Source organism: Crocodylus porosus, unplaced genomic scaffold (assembly GCF_001723895.1).
Source record: "Crocodylus porosus isolate Cpor-Errol unplaced genomic scaffold, CroPor_comp1, whole genome shotgun sequence".
In the NCBI taxonomy this organism is placed as follows: domain Eukaryota; kingdom Metazoa; phylum Chordata; order Crocodylia; family Crocodylidae; genus Crocodylus; species Crocodylus porosus.
This window is the reverse complement of record NW_017728907.1, coordinates 11,184,451-11,207,746: the sequence shown is the minus strand read 5'-3', so window position 1 is coordinate 11,207,746 and position 23,296 is coordinate 11,184,451. Positions and strand designations below refer to the sequence as shown.

The window sequence follows — 23,296 nt, the reverse complement described above, 5'->3', positions numbered from 1 at the left end:
GTCTTTGGTTCACCACATGGATCCTCCTCTCCCTCCTCAGCCCATAGCCCGAGACTGGGAGGATTGACGAAAACACCACCTGAGCTCCCAGACCCCTAAGCCCCGCTCCCAACTCCCTGTAGTGCCTCATGACCTGGCTGGGTTAATCTCCTCCCATTTATGTTTGCCAAACCTGGAAATATGTCAGTGAAGCTGTTCTTGGGTCATCCCTATTGGCTGCTCTCAAGCATTTTGGACAAGCTAAACTATCCTTACCTGCATGTTTCTGGATTCCAAGTGTGCAAGTGGGAGCATACGTGGTGGGATGGGACTCTCAGGCAAATCCCAGCCAGGACATGCTGGCATTGCAGTGTAGACATACTCATAGTCACCAAGTTTCATCATAGAAGAATTTTATATTGTTGCAGATGTCAAACCCTCAGGCTGGGTCAGCAGCCTTTTGCTAGCATATGCCAAAGCTTATGACTTAGCTGTTGTTCCAGGCTGGAAGTTTTTGACCTTCATCACCACCTCTGGGTAAACTCAGACACTGCAGAGCAGTAGGCTTCACAGTTCTAGGGATCACCGCAGAACAGATGGGCAGCACACTACAGCATCATGAGACTGATTCCCCCGATCCTTGTACTAAGGGTGCCTGTACACAGATTGGTTTTTAATCCTCATTAAATCAAATAGGTTTATAAAATTTTAATTTGTTTATTTTGGAGCGTAGCATCTGTGTTTACACACCCTAGGTTTTCAAACAAATTAAGCCGGGTCCCTGGCCGGTGTCGTAGGACAGTAGGATAGTCCAGCACTGCCCCCTCTGGCCTGGGGTCCCCCACCCACCCCGTTTCCGTGCCCTGCCACACAGCTGTGGAAGCAGGGAGCTGGCAAATAAGAAAAAAAAAGAAAAATCCACACAAGAAAAGGAAAAAGTGGAAGCAATTTGAAAGTGGAAGCAATTTGAAGGGGTGAACTACAAAAAAATCACACCGCCATCTGGTGGACAAAGAGGCTCATTACATGTCTTTGAGTGCCTTTGTGTTTGCACGCAATGAATCCAAGGAGGCAACACTTTAATTCCTGGCAAGCCAAACTAAACTATGTCCAAGGAGTTTTAGTTTAATGCACTAGAAAGACTTAAAGCATCGGGAAATCCTGCTCATGCAAACAGACATGCAGTTGCAGTGCATGAAAGGGCAAACATCGTAGTGTATACATGAGCCCTAAGTCTATATAAAAGATGAGATTATCCTAAGTGGTATTTACACTCAGTGCAGGTCGTGTGCTGGGCTTGATCTTTGCCCTTACAGGTTCTGATAGGGCACATCCCTTTATCCAGAGCATCTACAGGGCACATCCAGAGTATCTGTGGCATAGGTTCTGTTTTTGTTTCGATAAGCAATGTGATATAGCTCAAATACATTGACATATGCATTTGTTAACAAGTTGAGGAGATTGCCTGTGTATTAATGCTATCTTAAAAAATATGGAATAACTGGATCCTGAGAACATAGCAATTAATTAATAATCATTAAAATAAAATATCAGGGGAAACAAAATATTTTCAATCTGGAAGTAAAAAATGAATGAAGTTGTTCCATTTATTTTTTCTTTAGGAGACTGTATTGGATACCATGGCTGAAGATGTGAATACATGCAATGCACAGGATATATGTAGTAAGAAAACTACTTTGGCAAATGCTTCCTTGTGTTACTGCAGTGCTGACAATATTGTTGAAGAAATTGACCAGTTGACCAAAGATCTAGTGATCCTAGGTGATGGACTTCGTGATGTAGTAACTTGTAAGAAGTCAGAGTGGCATGAAAAGGTAAGGTTTGGGCTAATTTATTGACTTCAAAATGTCTTTCAGTTGCCAAATTGTTCCCGTTGACTGTTACAGTCCATCTTAGGACAATGTAAAAATGACAGCTCTGTACAAATTGTACTCTGATTCTGTCCATAAAACTCTAAGGACTCTTATTTTTTTGTTTCAGATAATGCCCATGATAAGCTACATGCTTTTCAAACACAAAAGAAGGTAGGGGGCATGCCCCAAAGAGCTTATATTTGGATATAAAACTGATGTGCTTGTAACTGGGAAGGAAAGGTGTCAGAGATATAGTGATACAGAGCTAGGAGAGGATGGGATCGATGATGCTATCGGAGGGATGAAAATAGGGCAGCAGATAGGAAACCTTAAAGTTGGTAATAAAGAGAAAGGAGAGGAGGGGTATTAAAGGATAAGAAGTAGGGGAGAAAGGTCGTGCTAGATCTTGTCAGCTTTACCAAAGCAAGGTTCTAGAGATTTATGAGGTGGTTGAGGGGCAGAAAGATGGAAGAAGAGAGTTGAAGAAGAAAAGGGGTGACAAGAATTGAGTGAGCCAACAAAAGAAGAAGAGTGTTGCTTGTCCAGGAAGACAGCAGATTTAAAGAGCATAGCTGTAGTAGAAGTCTGTGGGACTTTTCCCAGAAGAAGAGAGGTGTTGGGGGAAATCCAAAGTTGGGGGTTATCTGGATGGATCTGGTAGTGAACATGGACAAAAGAACCACAGAGAACTGAAGAATAGGACATCTGACATCAAGAGAACTGGATGGAGGAAAGTTGTATGTGGCAGGGCAGTTCTGGAAGCTGATGGTTTGGAACTCAAGAAGGGGCTAGCAGGACGGGAGAGTCAGGGGATGAGCATCATGCAAAAGGCAATTAGGTGAACATACTTGTTGAGTGAGGACTTTGATATCCAAAAAGTGAAGAGGGGAGCAAAGAGTGAAGACAAGCATGAATTGGTGGCCTTTCTGACAAGTCAGGTTGTCATTCTAAAGTTGAAAGCCAGATGAGAAATGGAGGTCAGAGAACCAGTGAGTTGAAGCATGAGAGGGAGGGATCAAAATCCAAGGGCCAGGTACTGGGAAAAGCTGTGAGATGATAGATAATATGCTATAGTGAGTGTGCAGACTAATAGAGTATTACTCAAGGAAAGGAGAAGAGACATATATGAGATGATTAAATTTTGATTTAAATAACAAGAAAAAAGTGTTCTTACTGTCAGAACTGTAGAACACTGGAACAAGCTGATTAGGGAAACTGAAAATTTTTCATTGGTAGCTTTTGAGAAGATGCTGGATAGGCATTTGTCTAGAATAGTATAGGAATAGCTCATCCTGTGTTTGTGCAGAGAGTTGGACTAGATTACCCTTGAGACCCCTTCCACCCTATAATTTTTTGATTTTCAGTGACTGGGAGGAGTGCAGGAGAGGTCAGCATAACAGAAGAGCAACTATGGAGAGAGCATCATTAAGGTCCGGGAGGGGTGGAATCCAGAGACAGTGGACATGGTCGCAGGTTTTTTGCTGGTGAAGTCTAACTCTTATCTTCCATTGGGATGATTTGTACAGACCTAGATCATATTCTCTGTCACAGGTCCTAAGGTATCTGTGAATGCATTAGTCAAATGTTGTTATATGTACAATCAGAGGGGAAAACGTACAGTAATACAGTGGGAAAGATGATATTTTGAATTCTTAATAACATTTCTAATATATATAGTTACCAGAGCAAAGTATACTTGTGACCCCTTTCATGTATATTATCAGATGTGCTATTAAATATTATCTCTAATATTAAATAATAGTGTCTTAACTTCTGTATGTTTAAAATATTCACCTCAAAACTGCATTCAGGTAACTTTTATAGAGAGCCAGGAAATGAAATCCAAAAAAGAAAAAGGTATAGGAGTTTAATATTTTACATTGAAATAAATGCCTAGAAAGTATGCTTTTGAATGATTTGCTTGGTTGCACATTCCAATATATCTGAAATTCAGTGAACATGACTGAATACACTGAATACTTATTGTAAATGAATGATGTGCAACTTTGTGGTTTGATTAAAGGTTGGTTGATTACAAGGCCTCTCCATCCCTGCCCCCTTCTGCATCTTAGAAAATTGAATCATTCCATAATACCAGCTGACAGCACCTTTTGGGGGCAGTATGAGGTCAGATTAATCTCCATTTGTCCTTTTTATATCAATCCTCCCTCCTGTCAATTTCCCCTCTGTCTACCTTATTCTTTACAGGTTGGCAGCTTACTGAATGTACCACCTTCCCTACCTCCCATTCAGATCCTCTTCTGAAGTGCGGGGGGAGGGAGGGATGATGATGATGATACAGAAAGGAGAACATGTCAGAGAAGGGAAAGAGAGAACAGTAGCCAGTGGAGCCTTTAGCACTGTTTCCACATCTTGTGTTGACAAGGCCAGGAAATGGCGTTGGGTGTCTTACAATTGCTGCCTGTGGGAGCTGCACCTCTTTTACCGCGTTGGGGCCCAGCCCACCCCTTTAGGCTAGAATGTCTGATAACAAATGTGCATGCAAAAAATAAGCAGTATAAACTATTATATCTCAGCAAATGAAAATTGATTTTCATCTAGCCACTGAAGGCACACCTGCAACTTACAACCTATGTGCCTTGTAAATTTGAAGTTCCTACTACTTGTGTGTTACTAGATCTTCTACACAAAAAGCTCTGAAAACTTATTAATAATTGTAAAAGTGTATTTACCAATTCTCTTTTTGGAAAAGGGCTAGCATATTTTTTGCTGACACTCTGTGCAAAATCACCTACGCTTGCTAAGAACAAGCTACCCACATTTCAATTCAAAGGAGAACAGCTTATCAAGGGAATAAACATCTGAAAAAGACAGTCAAGCACAATGTATTGTGTACGCTATGTTGGTATTTCTCAGGGTATAGTAAAGTCACTGCTATGATGTTTTGTTTTATTTTCATCTGAAAACCAGCTGTGTGTTGCAGTGTTGGAGGCAAATCATTTAATCACTGTGTAGTTGAATTTAGTTAATTTGCACTTGGCAACTCTTTTACTTAGAATCAGTTCTCCAATGGGAAGTTTTTTGTTGTCCCTCAACTCTTTCTTTGAACCTGTGACCAAAATGACACTTGAATCGATTCCGATTGTGGAAGGATTTCTCTTCTCACAAACACTGCATGGCAGACAGCTGAATATTTTAGGATTCCAATGATTTGTCATCTTAATTGATGTGACAGTTTTACTGATTCCCATATGTGAGGGAGCAATGGGTTCAGCATCTTGGAGGAGGAAAGACAGGAAACATACCTGTAATGGCAGAAATGTGATCTGAATACTCAACTTTATTCTTTTCTAGTGAGTATTGGGCAAAAAATAATTGTCCTTTGGAAACATTTTCAGGATTTGCAAGCAATCAAGTAGTTGCACAAAATGATTAAGCTTTAAAAATGTTCCTATGCCCAGAAATAAGCCAACTGCAAAAGGAAAAATGTTCTTCTTCCACAAGAGAACTTGCTGTTATTCCCCCCCTCCCCATGAAGTAATTCATTTATTATTGACTTAGTTTGAAAAGGGATTTAGTTTCAAGCTGAGTTGAGCAAGTGAATGTTGGAAGATATCTGGGGGAAGATGGTGATTTCTTTAGTTTTATTTCTATAAACACTCCAACCCTGCTGATTTTTTGTGATGGTGCAAATGAGAATCTTTTGTGTTCCTCAACACTCCTGAGGAAGTCAAAACCCTTTGGGATTGTAGTGTACTTATGCTGTACTGCTGCCTAAGCTCACAGGCCACTTTTGAGAATTAAGCACCCCCTTACAGATCCACTCGTGTGAAGCAGAATACACTCCTGCCATACAGTCAGAGCCCACTACAAAACAGCAATTACTCTGGTAGTGCACTTGCTCCATCATGGATCTGAATGTTGAGACCTATGAGTAAGGAAGACCCCTGCCCCTTGCCATAATTTTTCGATGGCTGTTATGCAGGGCTCTAGACTCTGCTGCCTTCTTTGTTTCTAACTCACCGCACAGCTTTCTCTGTTCATGCTTCTTTTAGAGCAGGGGTGTCAAATGTGTGGCCTGTGGGCTGGATCTGGCCCATGGAACCATGTTGTCTGGCTTGCTGGACTCCCAGAAGGACCAGGATGGAGTCCACTACTGAAATCCTGGGCATGGACCTCCACTAGGGATGTGTGTCAGTAGCAAGGGGTTGAGTAACACTTGCATTAACCATTGTGATTGCCACTGCCCCCTCACCCCATGGCTGTTGTCACATCAAGATCTGAGTTGGAAGGAAGGGTGAGTTTGACGGGCCTTTACCTTGGGAGATCTGGTTTCAGTTCTGTCACTAACTTCATATATGACATTAGTCACTTGATTGAATCCCCAGTTCCTTATCTGTAGACTAAGGATGGGATTCCTACCTTTCTCCCACCGTTTGCCTTGTATATTTAGATTATAAGAATTTACAGCAGGACAGTTTCTTGTTATGTCAATTTACTGTGCTTCACACAGTAAAGCCACAGTGTTAATTGCAAACCCTCGGTGCTAGTGCAATACAAATGGCTTTGAGCTGTTCCCTTCTTGATTTGAGGCTTGCCACACTGCTCCAGATTGATGCAATAGGAGTTCAAGAGGAGCAGTGTTTTTGACAGTGCAATGTCTTTTTGCCTGGCTTACCCAATTTTTGAACTTTCTTCAAAAGAAATAATTTCCCGAAGGTCAATTTAACTTTTTATTTCCTGTGACAAAGTGGTGCGTGGTTCCAGGTCTCCGAATCTGAAGATTCGGTGCTGATTCAGTGAATCAGCGATTTGGACACAGGCACAGCTTTAAAAGTTTTTGCTACATACCTTGAGGTAGCAGCACGGCTCATGATTGCTGCAGTGCTGGGGCAGATGGAGAGTCCCACAGGAGCACAGGGATTCTCCAGCATGCTCAGCAGTGTACCTGGAAGTACTTCCAGTCCACTTCCAGGTCTGCCGGGGAGCACGCTGGTGGGGCCCCCCATGCCCCACCAGCTTGGCAGTCAGCCTCAAGGGAACCCCCAGGTGCCCCCCCAGACCCGGGAGGCACCAGTTGCCATGCTGGTTGGGGCACAGGGAGACCCCCCCTGCTACTTCCCCAGTGGACCAGGAAGTGGACTGGAGGTACTTCTGGTCCACTTCTGGGTCTGCTGCCAAGTGCACTGGGGGGCCCCCCGTGCTTCTGTGGGACGCTGCATCTGCCCCAGCACTGCAGTGTTCAGAGTCCCTGCTACCTACAGGTATGCAGAAAAAACATATAAAGCTGTATCTACGTTTAAATCACCAAAGCTGTCCAAATCTCTCTGAATCGATTTGGAGAAATTAAAGGGTCCGCTGACTTGATTCAGAGATTTGGCTACCGAATCAGGTTGAATCTCTGCTGAATTGAATCAGGGACCGAAGCTTCACACAGCCCTAATGCACAGGCCCTTCGATATTGCTTCCCACATCTTTTGGCACTCTTATAGGTAAATCCTCTTCAACTGTCTTCCTCTTCTGATAACCTATCACAGTAACTCCTTAGCTTATGGAATTTGGCTTGTATCTGACCTTGAACTCTTTCAGAAGAATCCTCCATGAGGAATGGACACCCGTGTTCAGAACCTGGTTTTATTATGCTCCAGGACCTGGTTATTTTATTGTCTTAAGTCATTTGAATAGTCTTTGCGTTCTCCCAGCATTTTGCATACAAGCCATCTCAGTTTATTGCTTTGCTTTAGGACGATCTGGATAATCTAATACAAAAAGATTTTTAAAGACCCTTGTCTTCTGTAAAAGAACAACGCCTTTGTGGTATTCTTCTGCTTGCTATTTGATTTTTATGTCATTTGTTAATGAGGTTGGTGAGTCCAGGGATGAAATCATTCTTCACCCATATGCTAAATTTCTTATTAAGGCAATGCCTGAATTTCTTTGCTCTGTGTTTGTCTTTAAAACTTACAGTTAACTGGAATGGGCTATGCTGCCTTGGCTGGCTCTGTCAGGTTTTATAAAGCATGGGACACAGCAAGCCGTATGGTATTTCTGGCTGGTGCCCACTTCCAGTGCATAGTAAGCATGCTCATTAGTTTTGCCACAGAGACTTAAATATCCCACAGCCACATTGTTGCTTGTTCTCCTGATCTGTGCTGTGGAATTACAGAAGTGTGATGGCTTGGAGGAAGTGGCTTATGAATAGACATTACTCCCCACTTTCATGCAAATGTGTGAGACTGCTGTGTCTTTTCATGAGCACAGCGTGGCACAGCTGTGCTTGTATGCTCGTGTATGCCCTACCCCAGGTCTAGATGGCATGGAGTGTAACCTGTCTCCTAGAGCAGGAGTTGGTAACATTTTGCAGCTGGGAGTTGCTTTTAACATAGCTTAGCTCCGAGCATGGGCTGTTTCCAACCTGGCTCATGCCATGGAAGCTGGAGTCACAGTTGCTTTTCCCCCCCAAGTACTGCCACTGCTGCTTCTCTCCACTGCCTGGGTGAACCACGTGGCTCTGTGGGCTGGATAAAATGGTTCAGTGATCTTTAGGTTTCTCACATCTCCCTTAGAGCAAAAGGAAACTGGAAGGTAGTGTGCAGTTCTTCTTTCTGTCCTGTCCCATAAACAGGGCTCAAGGCAAAGTCCCAAATGAGCCCTCACCAGAAAATGCTAAGAAGGAATATTTGCCTAGGATAAGTTTCTTTTTTGAAGCAAAATTGTTCACATTCTTTTTCTGCTATTTATTTCATTTACTATAGTTCACAAGGGTTTTTGCAAATATGAAGATACAGAGAAAATTAGCAGAATGAATAGTTAATTACACAAGGAGGAAGAAGTGAGAGCACTGAGGGGAAGTCTATTGATGCTCTTCATTCAGGAAAAAGAGGCTAGTTTAAAACATCAAAGGGCCCCCTCTCTCCTCCCCTCCCTTCCACTTTCTCATGGCCCCAAAGCACCTATGCATTCCACTTCATATTAAAAAACCTCCATCTGGAGCACTAAGCAGCTATCAGTTGATTTTTTTTCTTGTAAAATGGAAGTGAATTGCTAAGAGGGCCACAGGAGCAAGCTCTGGAAAGTGTGTGAATGTCTGGACCTGGTGTGTAGAAGTTGAGGTTGACAAAACCTAGCAAGGAAAGAGTAGAAATCTATTCAAAGAGAGCAGTAGAGGACATATGTAGCAGGATACTGGAGGAGACGAGACTAAACCTTAATGTGCAGTTTTAATATAAATTGTGGACCAAATTTGTGATTGACTTTAAAGCCTCCCTTGGCTTTAATGGAGCTGTGCTTCTAGAGACAGTGGTCCTCTATAAAGTAGTAGGAAGTGGATTGTTGTTCCAAGGCTTTTGTGTTGTGGTACACTGATCTCTGTTTTGGTTGTCACAACATGTTTAGCAATATTTCTCATAGGAGGTTTCAAGCAGCATGGTACTAATATAAGTGCCTTTCAGAGAACATGCAACATGTTTAGCCAGTTGCTACTGAAGGACATTTTGTGCTGTACAAGCATACCTCGTTTTATTGCGCTTCGCTTTATTGTGCTTCGCAGATATTGCGTTTTTTACAAATTGAAGGTTTGTGGCAACCCTGCGTCGAGCAAGTCTATCGGTGCCATTTTTCCATTGGTTAGCATTTTTTAGCAATAAAGTATTTTTTAATTAAGGTATGTACATTGTTTTTTTAGACATAATGCTATTGCACACTTAATAGACTACAGTATAGTATAAACATAACTTTTATATGCACTGGGAAACCAAAAAATTCAAGTGACTTGCTTTATTGCGATATTCGCTTTATTGCGGTGGTCTGGAACTGAACCCGCAATATCTCCGAGGTATGCCTGTACTGTGTTGGTGGGAAGGTGATGAGGAAGAAGAAAGATGCATGGTATAGCCTCTTACCATGCAGTACAGTGGTTGTTCTCTTAATGGTTCTAATCATGCACAGATATTTTCTATTGCGCCAGACTAATTACTTAGCTAACCTGGTTTAGATCTAGCATCTAAGAGTTATGGTGGACAGATGCAGCTCAGAGACTCTTTGAGAGAATCCTGGGGTTTTTTGCATTCTGGGCCAGGCTTATCAGGCTTGACTAGTCCGTGTTAATAAGCCTGCAGCATACAAGGAAATGAAAAATGTGTAAGGATTTATTTTTTGTTTGCAGATATATTTTGATGTGCATATAACTGAAGTGGCTACCAAAGTATGCACGAGAGGGTCTGAATGCACTGGTAGTTAAATTGGCAGACCAATTCTGAACACACATAAAGCTTGTAAAAACTGGACAGAAATTACTAGGCTGGCATCTTCTACTGGGCTCATTTTCATTCTTTGCAGACTTCAACTCCTTCGGGGAGGGGGGAAAGAGAGATGTTAAAATATAGTGCTCTTTTATTTTGTGTGTAACCTCTACAGTTTCAAGCGAGTCCATGTGAAAGTTTCTCTTCTGCTTACCAAAGGGGGCTGCTTTCCTTGCCTTTAGACAGACAGAACAGAATGTTTCTTCAGGTGTCAGAATTGGTTAAAGTGTAATCAATAATCAGTATTAATATTTTACTCACATTATTTGCCAGGATGTTGGATATCAACTGAATCAATAAAACATGTAGCAACACAGCTGCAAAACTATGCCCCAGTAAATTTTGGATGAGCTTTATTTAACAATATACTATAAGGGAACTCATTCCAATGAGAGACCATCTTTTGTAGGTAGTATAAATATTTTAGTGCCTTTTTAGGAAAAAAGCAAAGTGTATTTGTGTTTTTGCAGCTAATGTAATATATATCACTGAATCATTGGTTTACAGAAAAATAGGGCTGGAAGAGACTTCAAGAGGTCATTTCATCCAATCTCTTTGCTTAAGGCAGGATCATCTCTGTCTTTTCCATCCCATACAAATGTTTGTCTTGCCTTCAATTGAAAACATCCAGTGACAGAGATTCCCCAACCTCTTCGGATAATTGGTTTCAGTATTTACCCAATATTGGAGTTAGAAAATTCTATCTGATCTCCAACCCAAATGTCTCCTTTTACAATTTCTGCCTATTACTTCTTGTCTTGTCCCTCATGGTCACAGAACAACTGATTGCTCTTCTTTCTGTGGTAACCCTTTTTTGTATTTGAGGACAGTTAGCAAATCCTCATTTTAGTCTTCTCTCAACTACACAATCCTAGTTCTTCCAGTGATCTTTGTGCCCATCAGCCCACTTCTGACCTGAACTGGGTCACTCTGCCCATAGGCTGAAAAGATTGTTGACTGTTGGTTTAAGGGGTTCAGTTCATAAAGGGTTTGTTTTCTGAAGAGATGTTAAAACTCTGTAAAAATAATGCTATAAAAGCTTCAGTTTTGAAGCAGTGGTTCGATGCCACTGGAAGCCTGTTAGTTCTGATCGGGTATTTTCTGTTTGATTCTACAACCCAAGATTAAGATTTGGAAGAACAAAATTGCAAATAAGCAAGCAATTTATTCTCTTAAACAAGACTGGTTTTCCTTCCATTCCTGTAATTTATAACTGTCAAGAACATTTTCAAAGCAGCACTGACTGTCTTTGTGAAAATGTCTGGATTGTTATACTGGCAAATTATATTTTTCTTTTCCAGGCCCCGAATGTTACTAAATGGTGTTTCTGTGACATAATAGTTGAACTCCAAAATTTAAAATAAAGATGGTAAAGGTAACTTAACATTGATGTAAAATATATGTATTATACAATTTTAGCTATTATTCTTTGGAATACATGGTAATTTTAGTATCATAGAAATTGAAGGAAGGAATACATTAAGTCATCGAGTCCAGGGGTGCTCAACCCCTAGCCCACAGGCCAAATCTGGCCACCAGTGCTATGTAATATGACTTCTGGAGCTCCCCTCAGATCCTATGGAGAGCCATGTAGGCTGCGGCCCTGCTCAGTAAATGGGGTGTGCAGGGTGCCATGGGGCACAATCCCAGCATGGGGGAGCCAGGAGGGGGCAGTGCAGGGTCCTCAGAGACTGATCCCAGCCAGACAGGGCAGCACAGAACCTCTGGAGTCTGATCCTGAGCTCTGTTTCCTCCACCTGGTAGTACTGGGCTTTGGGACCCAGTGTTGCCTCTGCCCAGTCCCCATGTGCTGAGATCTGGCTCCAGTGGCTCAGTATTTCCCCTGCCGAGCCAGGATCAGGCTCCAGCTGGGTGGGAGTTGTGTGGGGCCTAATTGGGCCTGCAGACTGGCTCTGCACCGTTTATCTTCTCTGTGGGGCAAGATACTGTGAGCATCACTGATCTAGTCCATCCCACATACGTTCTGAAATATGCTTTATGCGTGGAATTTTTAGGAGTCGTCAGTGGAAATAAAACTAGGCCAATGCTGGATACTTTTTAAAAATGGTTCACTACTTTGCAGTACTTCTTTAAGTCTGGTTTGAATTATATCAATAATGGCACTATCCACCCTTTTTAAAGAGGTTATTCTGTTCTCTAGTTAACTTCCCTTAAGAAGCATATGCTTGGGCAACGTAAATTATGTTTTCCCCATTTGTGTCCTGCTGGCTTACCATGGGAACTTATTCCAAGAAGGATTGCTAGGAAGAGACAGGTTCCACCTGAGGAAGAAAGGAAAGAGCATTTTTACAGACTGGCTTGCTAACCTAGGGGGGGAGGGCTTTGAATTAGGTTTGCTGTGGGATAGAGACCAAAAGTCCTGTGGTAAGTGGGGAAGTGGGTGACCTGGAGGGGGGCAACAGGGGAGGCCTTTTTATTCTTCTTGAGAAAGTAGGGCAGTTAGCTCAGGTGTCTGTACATGAATGTACAGACCCTGGGACACAAGCAGGAAGAATTGGAAGTCCTTGCACAGTCACAGAACTATGATGTGAGTGGAATAACAGAGACTTGGTGGAACAGTTTGCATGACTGGAACACTATCACAGATGGGTATAAGCTGTTCAGGAAGGACAGATGGGAGAAGAGGAAGAGGAGTTGCTTTTTATGTAAAAGAGCTGTATGATTGCTCAGAGCTCCAGTATGAAATTAGAGACAGGCCTGTCGAAAGTCTCTTGGTTAGGGGCAGAAGGGACAGCAACAAGAGTGATGTTGTGGTGGGTGTCTGCTCTAGACCACCACACCAGGAGGATGAGGTGGATGGGACTTTCTTTAAACGGCTAGCGCAGGTTTCCCAATCACAGGTTCTGATTCTCATGGAGGACTTCAGCAACCCTGACATCTGCTGGGAGGGCAATACAGCAGCACAGAGGCAATCCAGGAGGTTTTTGGAGTGGGTTGGGGACAGCTTCCTGGCCCAAGTGTTGGAGAGGCCAACTAAGAACTGTGCTCTTCTTGACCTGCTACTATCAAACAGGGAGAATGGGTGGGGAATGTAGTAGTGGTTGGCAGCCTGGGCAGCAGTGACCACGAGATGATTGAGTTCAGGATCCTGAGGAAAAGAAAGAAGGAGAGCAGCAAGGTACAGACCCTGGACTTCAGAAAAGCAGATTATGACTTGCTTAGGGAACTGATGGGCAGGATCCCCTGGGAGGGCAGTTTAAGGGGGAAAGGAGTCCAGGAGACTTGGCTGTAATTAAAAAAAATCTTATTGAGGGTACAGGAAGACTAGCAAGTATAGCAAAAGACCAGCCTGGCTTCTCAGGAAACTCTTCAGTGAGCTAAAACACAAAAAATAAGCTTATAAGAAGTGGAAACTTGGACAAATGACTAGGGAGGAGTATAAGAGCATTGCTCGGGCATGCAGGCATGAAGTTAGGAAGAGCCAAAGAACAATTACATCTAGCAAGGGGTGTGAAGGGCAACAAGATGGATTTCTACAAGTATGTCAGCAACAACAGGAAGATCAAGGAAAGTGTGAGTCCCTTACTAAATGGGCTAGGCAACCTAGTGACAGAGGATGCAGAAAAAGCTGAGGTTTTCAATGCCTTTTTCACCTCACTCTTCACAGGCAAGGTCAGCTTCCAGACTACTACAACTGGCAGCACAGTTTGGGGAGGAGGTGAGAAGCTGACAATGGTGAAAGAACGTGTTAGGGACTATTTAGAAAAGCTGGACATGTACAAGTCCATGGAACTGGAATGCACCTGAGGCTGTTGAGGGAATTGGCTGATGTGATTGCAGAGCCACTAGCTGTCATTTTTGAAAACTCATAGAGATGGGGAGAGGTCCCAGACAGTTGGAAGCGGGCAAATACAGTAGCCATCTGTAAGAAAGGGGAGGAGGATCCAGGGAACTACAGACCAGTCAGCTTCACATTAGTCCCTGGAAAAAATGATGGAGCAGGTCCTCAAGCAATCCATTTCTAAGCACTTGGAAGAGGGGAAGGTAATTAGGATCAGTCAGCATGGATTCACCAAGGGCAAGTCATGCCTGACCAATCTGATTGCCTTTTATGAAGAGATGACTGGCTGTGTGGATACAGGGAAAACAGTGGATGTGATATACCTTGACTTTAGCAAGGCTTTGGATATGATTTCTCACAGTAGTCTCTCAGGCAAGCTAAGGAAGTACAGGTTGGATGAATGAAATGTAAGGTGGATAGAAAACTGGCTGGATCATTGGGCTGGACCATCATAGGGTAGTAGTCAATGGCTCAATGTCTAGTTGGCAACCGGTATTAAGTGGAGTGCCCCAGAGGTCATTTCTAGGGTCAGTTTTGTTCAATATGTTCATCAGTGACCTGGAAGATGATATAGAGTGCACCCTCAGTAAACTTGCAGATGACACCAAGCTGTGGGGAATAGTGGATATGCTGGAGAGTAGGGCTAGGATTCAGAGAGACCTCAGCAAATTGGAGGATTGGACCAAATGAAATCCCATGAGGTTCAGTAAGGCCAAATACAAAGTCTTGTACTTAGGATACAACGATCAGGTTGGGGACAACCTGGCTAAGCAGCAGCTCTGCAGAAAAGGACCCGGGAGTTATTGTGGGAAATAAAATGAGTATGAGCCACCAGTGTGCCTTTGTGAATATGGCTAACAGCATACTGGGCTGTGTTAGTAGACTCATTGCTAGCACATCAAGCGAAGTGATTCTTCCCCTCTATTCAACACTGGTGAGGCCACATCTGGAGTACTGTGTCTAGTTCCGGCCCCCTCTACTACAAAAAGGATGTGGACAAATTGGAGAGAGTCCAGCGGAGGGCAACAGAAATGATCAGGGGACTGGGGCACACAACTTCTAAGGAGATGCTGAAGCAACTGGGCTTGTTTAGAAGAGAAGACAGTTGGGGATTTAATAGCAGCCTTCAATTACCTGAAGGGTGGTTTGAAAGAGAATGGAGCTAAAATGTTCTTAGTGGTTGCAGATGACAGAACAAGGAGCAATGGTCTTAAGTTGAGCAAAGGAAGTTTAGGCTAGATATGAGGGCTGTGCAAAATGGCTATGTCTCATTTTGATTTTGGATTTGGCTGTTTCAGAGCACAGTGATTCGTTTTGGTGTTTTGAATCTCAGCTCTGTTTTGATTCAACCAAAGCTGTTTCGGAGTTTTGATGCTGTTTCGGAGATTCAGATCGGCTGGAGAGAGGCAGGCACAGCCGGGCAGCTGCAGGTTCTCCTGCAGCTCCTCTGGCTGTGCCTGCCTCTCCCCAGGTGGGGGGAACCGTGGGCGAAGCCTCAATGGCCACCTTGCCATGCCCCATCTCCCACCCAGCCCCAGCCTAGTCCTGGCACATTTAAAAAAAAAAAAAAGCCCCACACTCACCGGTTGCAGCAGTGGCGATTGGGGCACAGGAGGGCTTGTGGCAGAGCCCTCTTGTGCAGCACAAGGCAGCAGGGAGCAGTGGAGATCACCCCCCCACCTGCCACCCATGTGGCAGCTGCCCCATGGCACAGGTGCAGTGGAGTTCAGCAGGGCATCGTGCTGTCTGGGAGTTGGGGCAACTCCATGTGTCAGCTGGAGGTTGGCACCACTCAGCCCCGGTAGCATAAACGACACATGCCCCCGGAGGCTGGGGGGGAATGGCAATCACCCGCAGGTGGCTGCAGTGTCAGCAGTGGGGGTGTGGTGGTGGTGAACGGGGAGCTCCCACAGGCAGCCACAGCAGTGCGGGTGGCGAGGGGGGAGAGCACTGATGGGCGGTCAGTGACCACCCACAGATACTGCCAGCAGTGTTGGCGGTGCTTCTTTCAGGGGTTGCACTGCCAGTCTCAGGGTGCATGTACACCTGTGTGCACCCTTTATGGTCACCAATGCCCAGTAGCACCAGCTCCCAGAGACCACGTGGTGCCCTGATGAGCCCTGCTGCACCTGCACCATGGTGTTTAGCTTTGGAGATGTTCCAGAGCCTTCCATTTCATTTCGGATTTGGTGTTTCAGGCATGGAAACAGGCCGAAACACCTCCGAAACGAAACAGCTGATGAAATTTCACACAGCCCTACTAGATATTAGGAAGAACTTTCTCTCCAGGGGGTAGTAAAGCATTGGAACAGGTTACTCCAAGAGGTGATGGAATCCTTATCCTTGGAGGTTTTAAGACCCAGCTAGACAAAGCCTTGGGTGGGCTGATCTAGTTGGGGCTGATCCTACTTTGAGCAGGAGGTTGGACTGGATGACATCCTGAGGTCCCTTCCAACCATAATTTTCTCTGATTCTGTTATTTATAGTCAACACCACCTTTCTACACTGCCCTGCGTTCCTTCTCAGATGCTTTTCTTCATGCTTGGTGGATAGAGCCTCTGTTGCCATTTTCAGAGTTCTGTTCAGAAAATCTGCATGCTGTCCAGAAATATGCACGGGATTGCTTTCTTGCTCTGTAACATGAATCCTCTTTCCAGAGTTTGGAAACTTACGGGTTTTGTTTGGTCGCACTTAAAGTCAACAAAACTTTGTTTATGGCTAGATTCCTACATCTGGGCCTAGATCTCTTGCTAACATCTGGTATTATAATGTAGCCAATAAACTGATTACCATGCTACACAAAATGCCATGTTTGCTACTTTTCAAGGACAAGCAATATCCACCATGCTACCAGTAGAAATCCTATCTGACCATTGCTGCATATTGTTCTTGCTAAGAACATCAGCAGCTCGATGTGGCAGAGAAAATACAAAAGATTCTCAACTATTATCACAAGCTCCAGCATCACTGACTGGCTAGATAAATGGTAACCTTACTTTGGACTATTTCAATGTCTTTGGAGCCAGTTTGACAAATTCATGTGTGACATGATCTACTAGGCTAAAACCAGTCACCTCTGGGACAGTCCACTGTGCAGCTGTGGAGAGTGTAGCATACTCTTTTGGTGGCTGCCTTCTTTTAAGCTGGGCTTCTGGAAGGTTTCAGACTGAACACTGACAATTCAGAAGCTTCTGACTGACTCAAGACTATTCATCTGTGTTGTGTGTGTATGTTAAACCTTTCCTTGTTTGTTTTGCCCATGTGCAATTGCTATAATATTATAATAACCTCATAACATTCCTGGCTTCTGTCTAATTTGCTGTCTACTATCACTTGTAGATTACTTTCACCATATTGCTTTCCAATTAGAATCCTTCTGTTGCTGATTGCTTAAGTTTGTTAGACTCACAGTTGTTCTACTCTGGGATTAAACAGTAATAAACCACGCCATTTTTTCCAAAAGTTCACAAGCTGGTAATTCAAAAATATTCATAAAACATGAAATAGCAAGGTATTTAAATTGTGCTTTCTCTCAGCATTCTGCAGTAAGTATAGTTCATTCATATACCTTATCTAGCAGATTATCTCAGATCTGTTCCATAGGAAATCTAAACCCAAATCTAAACCATCTCTGAAGCTGGTCCTTTTAAGTCTTCTCTTCAAGAGAAGGGTTAAGGAGACATGCCTCATGACCCATGCACCTCTGTTGTGTAAATGGAATTTCACAGAGTCTTGCAGGATAGGATTACTCGGTTATTACAGTAGATAGTTGGTTTAGCTCCCTACAGGAGGACAGCAGGATGCCTTTCCTTTCACTTTTCCCATTTGACAAAGACCAATCCAAATACTGTCAATCAGTAGGCTGCCTGTCTCATGGCTTACTGAATATTTTTCATTTCATGTTAGTTTTCACAAAAACGTTAACTTGCATTTTCCAGGAAAGAATGTAGAAATCTTTATTTTGCTGTCTTGTATTTTCTTAACTTCTCTAAGCCTCTGTTGCTTTCGGCCTCTCTGATGTTCTCCACTTCTACCAGTTTTTGTATGCCATATTTAGATAAACAGGATTAGTATGCAGATAGCTGTGTTTATCCAGCACACTCCCCCTGCCCATATTAACGGTTAGAAGATAACAGCAAGTCTTATTTATTGTATAATTTTAGTCCCATGTTTCAGGGAATGTTTCTTTATTCCCTTCACTCTACTTTCTTGCTATTTTATTTTAAAACTGCTTTGATGTAGTGGTGTAGATACCATATTGAAGGCTTACCAAGTCCCAGGAGTTTTAGCAGTATTAAATGCATAATTACAAGAGATGAAGCTCTTGCTTCAACATCACTTATAGCACATGACGGTACAGCCTTACCAGACTATTTATGGTTATTCTATGTGTAGTCTCTCCTTTTCAGCCCAATGTTAACATTGTATTTTTAGTTTCCTAGACAATCCCTTCCCATTGACCCACCAACTGAAAAGATGGCCACCTGCTTTTAGATAAAATAGGTACTTTGGAGCTTTACAGTTTCCCTCTTCAATTTGTCCTGGAATGCCAATAAGTGCACCTGGGAGCTATCTTTTGAATAGCAAGTGTCTTGCTTAAAATGCATAAGATGGAGATGCATGCATTCTACACTAATTGCAGGAAATTGCAAATCCTGGCAAAATTCGGAATGCAGCTGCTTGTATAATTACACATTCCGTCAGTGGCTATAGCTCAGCTTTACAACCCTTCTAAAATGTCTTCACAATTTACAGTGCAAATAATGCCCCCATCAATAATAGCTTTGAAGCACCCCTTCTATTTGTTCCCCATCAATTCCCAGGGCCTAAAGTTATTGCTACTGCTGTATACTAATATTTACTAGAAATTAATAGTTATGTCAGCATGAACCTTCCCTACAGCCTTCTTCTTTATCTTCAAGCCAGAGGAGTGTTTTTTAATCACTTACCCTAAACAACCTTTTTGTTGCTGCTTGCTTTTGCGGAACACCCACAAATGCCCGTCCTCTCCTTTGCGAAAACCAATTTCGATTTATATCAGCATGTGAATGGTTCAGTCCTAACTCAGATGCTTGTATTCATCATAAATAATTGCTGAAGGATCTGGGTGAGTCAAAGGATTGGATTTTAGTTTTTTAGGTTGGAAGTAACTGAAAGTTATCACCCACTGCTATTTTTTAAGTGGCGAGTAGGCTGCAGTCTAAAACCAGGATTCGAACGTACCCCATCATGAAACACCACTGTCAAAATTTGGAAATTGTTGAAAAATTGGAAAGGATTTAAGGAAATGTGTAAGAGGAGGTTATTTTTAAGAGATTAGGTTATCCAAGACAAGATTAAGAGATGACTTGATCACATTTTGCATGTAACTCAACAATGAGGAGGTTTCTGATAGCACAGGGCTCTTCAGTCTAGCAGAAAGAGGCATAATGAGATCTCATGGTGGAAACTGAAAGTAGATACATTTAGCTTAAAAAAAAGGTGTAGATTTTGAACCGGGAATGCAGTTAACCACTGAAACAACTTACTAGGGATGTGGTAAATTCTGCATTGGGGCGGGCAGTTATTTTGAGCGGAGGGCTGCTTACCAAGTTTTGGCAAGCTGTCGAAGGCTGCATGGGTAGCCCTGCCCCTTGACAGGTGTCTGTCCCCTGGTCGCCATCTTGGGACTGGAAGTCCTACCCTGTAGCCCCTGACTTTTGCCACCAGAAGTTCCTTCCCTTGGCCCTGGAAGTACTCCTTTCAGCAAGGGGTTTTGCTATCTTGGGACCAGAAAAATACCAAATTATATTCTAAAAAGTGAACATCTAAAACATTCATTAATTTGATTGAAAAAAATATTTTTGTCCTGGTTTACATGTGTTTCTGTAGTGTACATAGAGTTGACTGTATATAATAGCTTAAAAGGAAGCCTTACTCTTGTATAGGTTAGGGGGTTACGGGGTGGGCGGAGGAGAATAGGATGGGATTCAACACTGGCAAGTGCAAGGTGATGCACCTGGGGAGGAAGAACCAGCACCATACCTACAGGCTGGGGAACTCCCTTCTCGTCAGTGCAGAGGCAGAAAAGGATCTTGGAGTTGTCATTGATACCAAGATGAACATGGGCCAGCAGTGTGGGGATGCAGTCAGGAAGGCCAACTGCACCTTGTCATGCATCCACAGATGCATCTCAACCAGGTCCAAGGAGGTGATACTCCCCGCCTATGTGGCACTGGTCAGGCCACAGCTGGAGTACTGTGTCCCGTTCTGGGCGCCGCACTTCAAGAGGGATGTGGACAGTATGGAGAGGGTCCAGAGGAGGGCCACTCGCATGATCATGGGGCAGCAGGGCAGGCCCAACGAGGAGAGGCTATGGGACCAGAACCTGTTCAGCCTTCAGAAGAGAAGGCTGAGGGGGGATGTAGTGGCCTGTTACAAACTAGTCAGAGGGGACCAGCAGGCACTGGGGAAGTCCCTGTTCCCCTGAGCACTACCAGGAGTGACTAGAAATAACGGTCACGAGCTGGCAGAGGGTAGATTCAGATTAGACATCAGGAGGCGCTACTTCACGGTCAGGGTGGCTAGGATCTGGAACCAACTTCCAGGCGAAGTGGTTCTGGCTCCTACCCTGGGGGTCTTTAAGACAAGGCTTGACGAACACCTTGCTGGGGTCATTTGTCCCCAGTACTCTTTCCTGCCATGGCAGGGGGTTGGACTTGATGATCTGCTCAGGTCCCTTCCAACCCTACTAACTATGAAACTATATTGTGGGAGAGGGGGTGTATGTGTGTTGGGTGTGGGGAAGGGTGTGGATGTGTCTGTGGGGGTGGACAGATGTGGGGGTGAGTGGGGGAGCTTGTGGGGGTGTGTGTAGATATGTGGGGTGTGGGTGGGTATGGGGATTTGTGTGTGAGGGGAGGGTGGCTGGGATGTGTGAGGTGGTGTGGGGATCTGCATGTAGGGCAGTGTGAGGTGGGGTGTGGGTGCATGTGTATGGTAGAGTGTGCATGGGACTTGCCTGATGAACACACATGCACACACACACACACACACAGTCCCTCCCTACTCACACACATGCACATGCACACCTCCTGGGGTACTGGCATGGCCCCGTGTTCCCAGCTGGGCAATATAGCCTGGGACCACGTGGTGCTGGAGCAGAGCAGGGCAGGGGCAGGAAAGCAGGGAAATGGCTGGGCTCCTGCCTCCTGCTGCCAACTCCCCCTGGGTTCTACTGCCCCTGGCTCCTGTCATCTTTGACAGGCAGCTAGGAGCAGATAAATATTTTCTAAATTTTTTAGGGATCCCATGGGCCAGACAGAATGGCGTGGTGGGCCAGATCCAGCTCATGGGCCATATTTTGCCTACCCCACTTTAAATGAAGATTGAATATTTTTCTACCTGTAGCTTATCCAGAAGTTATGGGGTAAGTACAGAAATTACTGAGCAAGGTACTGGGGCCTGTGTTTGTAGTAGCTCAGACTAAATGATCAAATGGTTCCTTCTGGCCTTATATGCACAGTTTCATAAACATTGGTATTCACTTGACCAGGTCTATCAAACTTATTCAGCCCTGCAGGTTGGATGAGAGGTGTGGGACTGGTCTGTGTGCTAGATTGGGCCCATGGACCGGCCCCGTATACCAGAGCCAGCCTGCAGGGCCAATCTGGCATGGGTGCCTCATGTAGAATGTGCCCTGGACTGGTCCCACACTCTGGGTTAGGGGGCTGGACTCGATGATCTTTTGAGGTCCCTTCCAGCCATAAGGTCTATGAAATCTATGAAATTGTGTACCAGACTCAGCCCCGTGTGCTGCATGTGACACTCAGGGCCGGTCCAGGGCAAGTGCTGCTAGACTTGTGGGGAAAGTCTGAGAGTCCAGTTTGAACCAGCTCCAGATCCAGACATAGGGGCAGATTGGGATGGATTCAGCAATCAGTGTGCACCCTGAGCAGGCCCCATGCACTGTATGCAGCATGCACGCTGGACTAGCCCTGCATGCAGCAAGCAGCATGTATGCTATGTCTAGCCTGCACAGTACATGGAGCATGGGCCAGACCTGCTCCGTGCACTGCATATAGACTCTGCTCCAAATCCATGTTGTTGGTTAGCAGCCCAATCCTTCTGTTCTTGGGCTTTAATGTTTAGGAAGTATGTAAATTACTTTTTCAGCTTTTAAAATTTCATTTTAATGTTTCATTTTGGAATGTAAGTACTGCTTTAGAGTGCCATAGAACCAAATATTTTCTTATAATTATTTTAATATTTCTGTGATTAATGCTACTGAATCTACTCAAATATGTAAAGAGATCACTTGAATTCAGGAACTAATTCAGGGCCAGGGGCCAGGGCTGACCCGTGCTGCATGTGGCACACTGAGCTGTTCCAAAATCCACAGGCAGCAGTACAGTCTGGATCCTTGATACCTCTGCCCTAGGCTCAGTCTCAGCAGAAGCCAAGGATCTACTCCTTGCCTGTCCCCCACTTCTCCTTGTCCTCTCTTCAGCCCCACACCGCTATTTACCTTCTGATGCAGCTCTGCTCTGGCTACAGGGCAGTCAGCAGTCGCGGCAACCCTGGCCCGGACCCAGCTTAGTTCAGCCTAGCCAGGGAGAAGCAACAGCTGCTTCTGCCATGTTGGATCAAGGCTAGAAAGACCAAAGGCAGAGCAAAAGTGGGGAAGGGAGGCTGGCTGTGCAGTGTCCCAGCATCGAAGCCAGAGCTGAACCAACACCTGCCCTGGACCAGTACTCAAATCTAAGATGAGGCTCTCTTCCCTCCCCCCTCCGCCCCCATGCAGTTGGGGGGGGTGCTAGTTTTGATTTTGAGTAAATGCAGTAAATTTTTTTTTTTAAGGGAAGTGCAGGGTCATGACCCCACTTTGTCACACAACAGTTGCTATTCATGTCTCAAGGACTGCAAAAGAACTTGGTTATTCATAACTGATTTGTTATTCTACAAAGAAAACACTGAAAAAATCAAGCTATGAAACCCACTGTTAGTTCAGTTTAGTTAGCACCTCTTCTTTTGCAGGGAGTTTCTGAGTTTAGCTAAACTTGAGGAAGTTGTTTTACGGACAGGTTGATGGTACTGTGTCTACTTATGGATCTTCTCTGTTCATCTGTGTCTATGGGATAAGTTATATATGGGTGAATGGATTGGAATTCCTGAAATAGGTAAATTGTGTTTATCCTGGGTAAGCCAGAAATTTTATAAATGAAAAATTGCCTGTGATTTTCCTGAACTCCTGTGCTCATTTTATGACCCTTTTTTTCCTTCAGAAGTTCTGTAAGTATACAGGAGACCTTTGCCATTCATGGGGGATATGTTCTCATATCCCCCGTGAATGGCAAAATCTGCAAATAAGGCACTGCATTCATGAACACAGTGCCCCTGGC

General features: G+C 44.1%; 1 protein-coding gene across 1 annotated transcript in view; it reads left to right on the top strand.

Moving 5' to 3' along the window:
- The window catches only part of CUNH14orf80 (chromosome unknown C14orf80 homolog), a 144,188-nt gene that overhangs the window by 93,175 nt on the left and 27,717 nt on the right, over positions 1 to 23,296 (top strand). Inside the window, exon 7 of the mRNA XM_019530573.1 lies at positions 1,602 to 1,814. Coding sequence (XP_019386118.1) covers positions 1,602 to 1,814 — 213 coding nt within the window. The remainder of the gene's footprint in view (positions 1 to 1,601; positions 1,815 to 23,296) is intronic.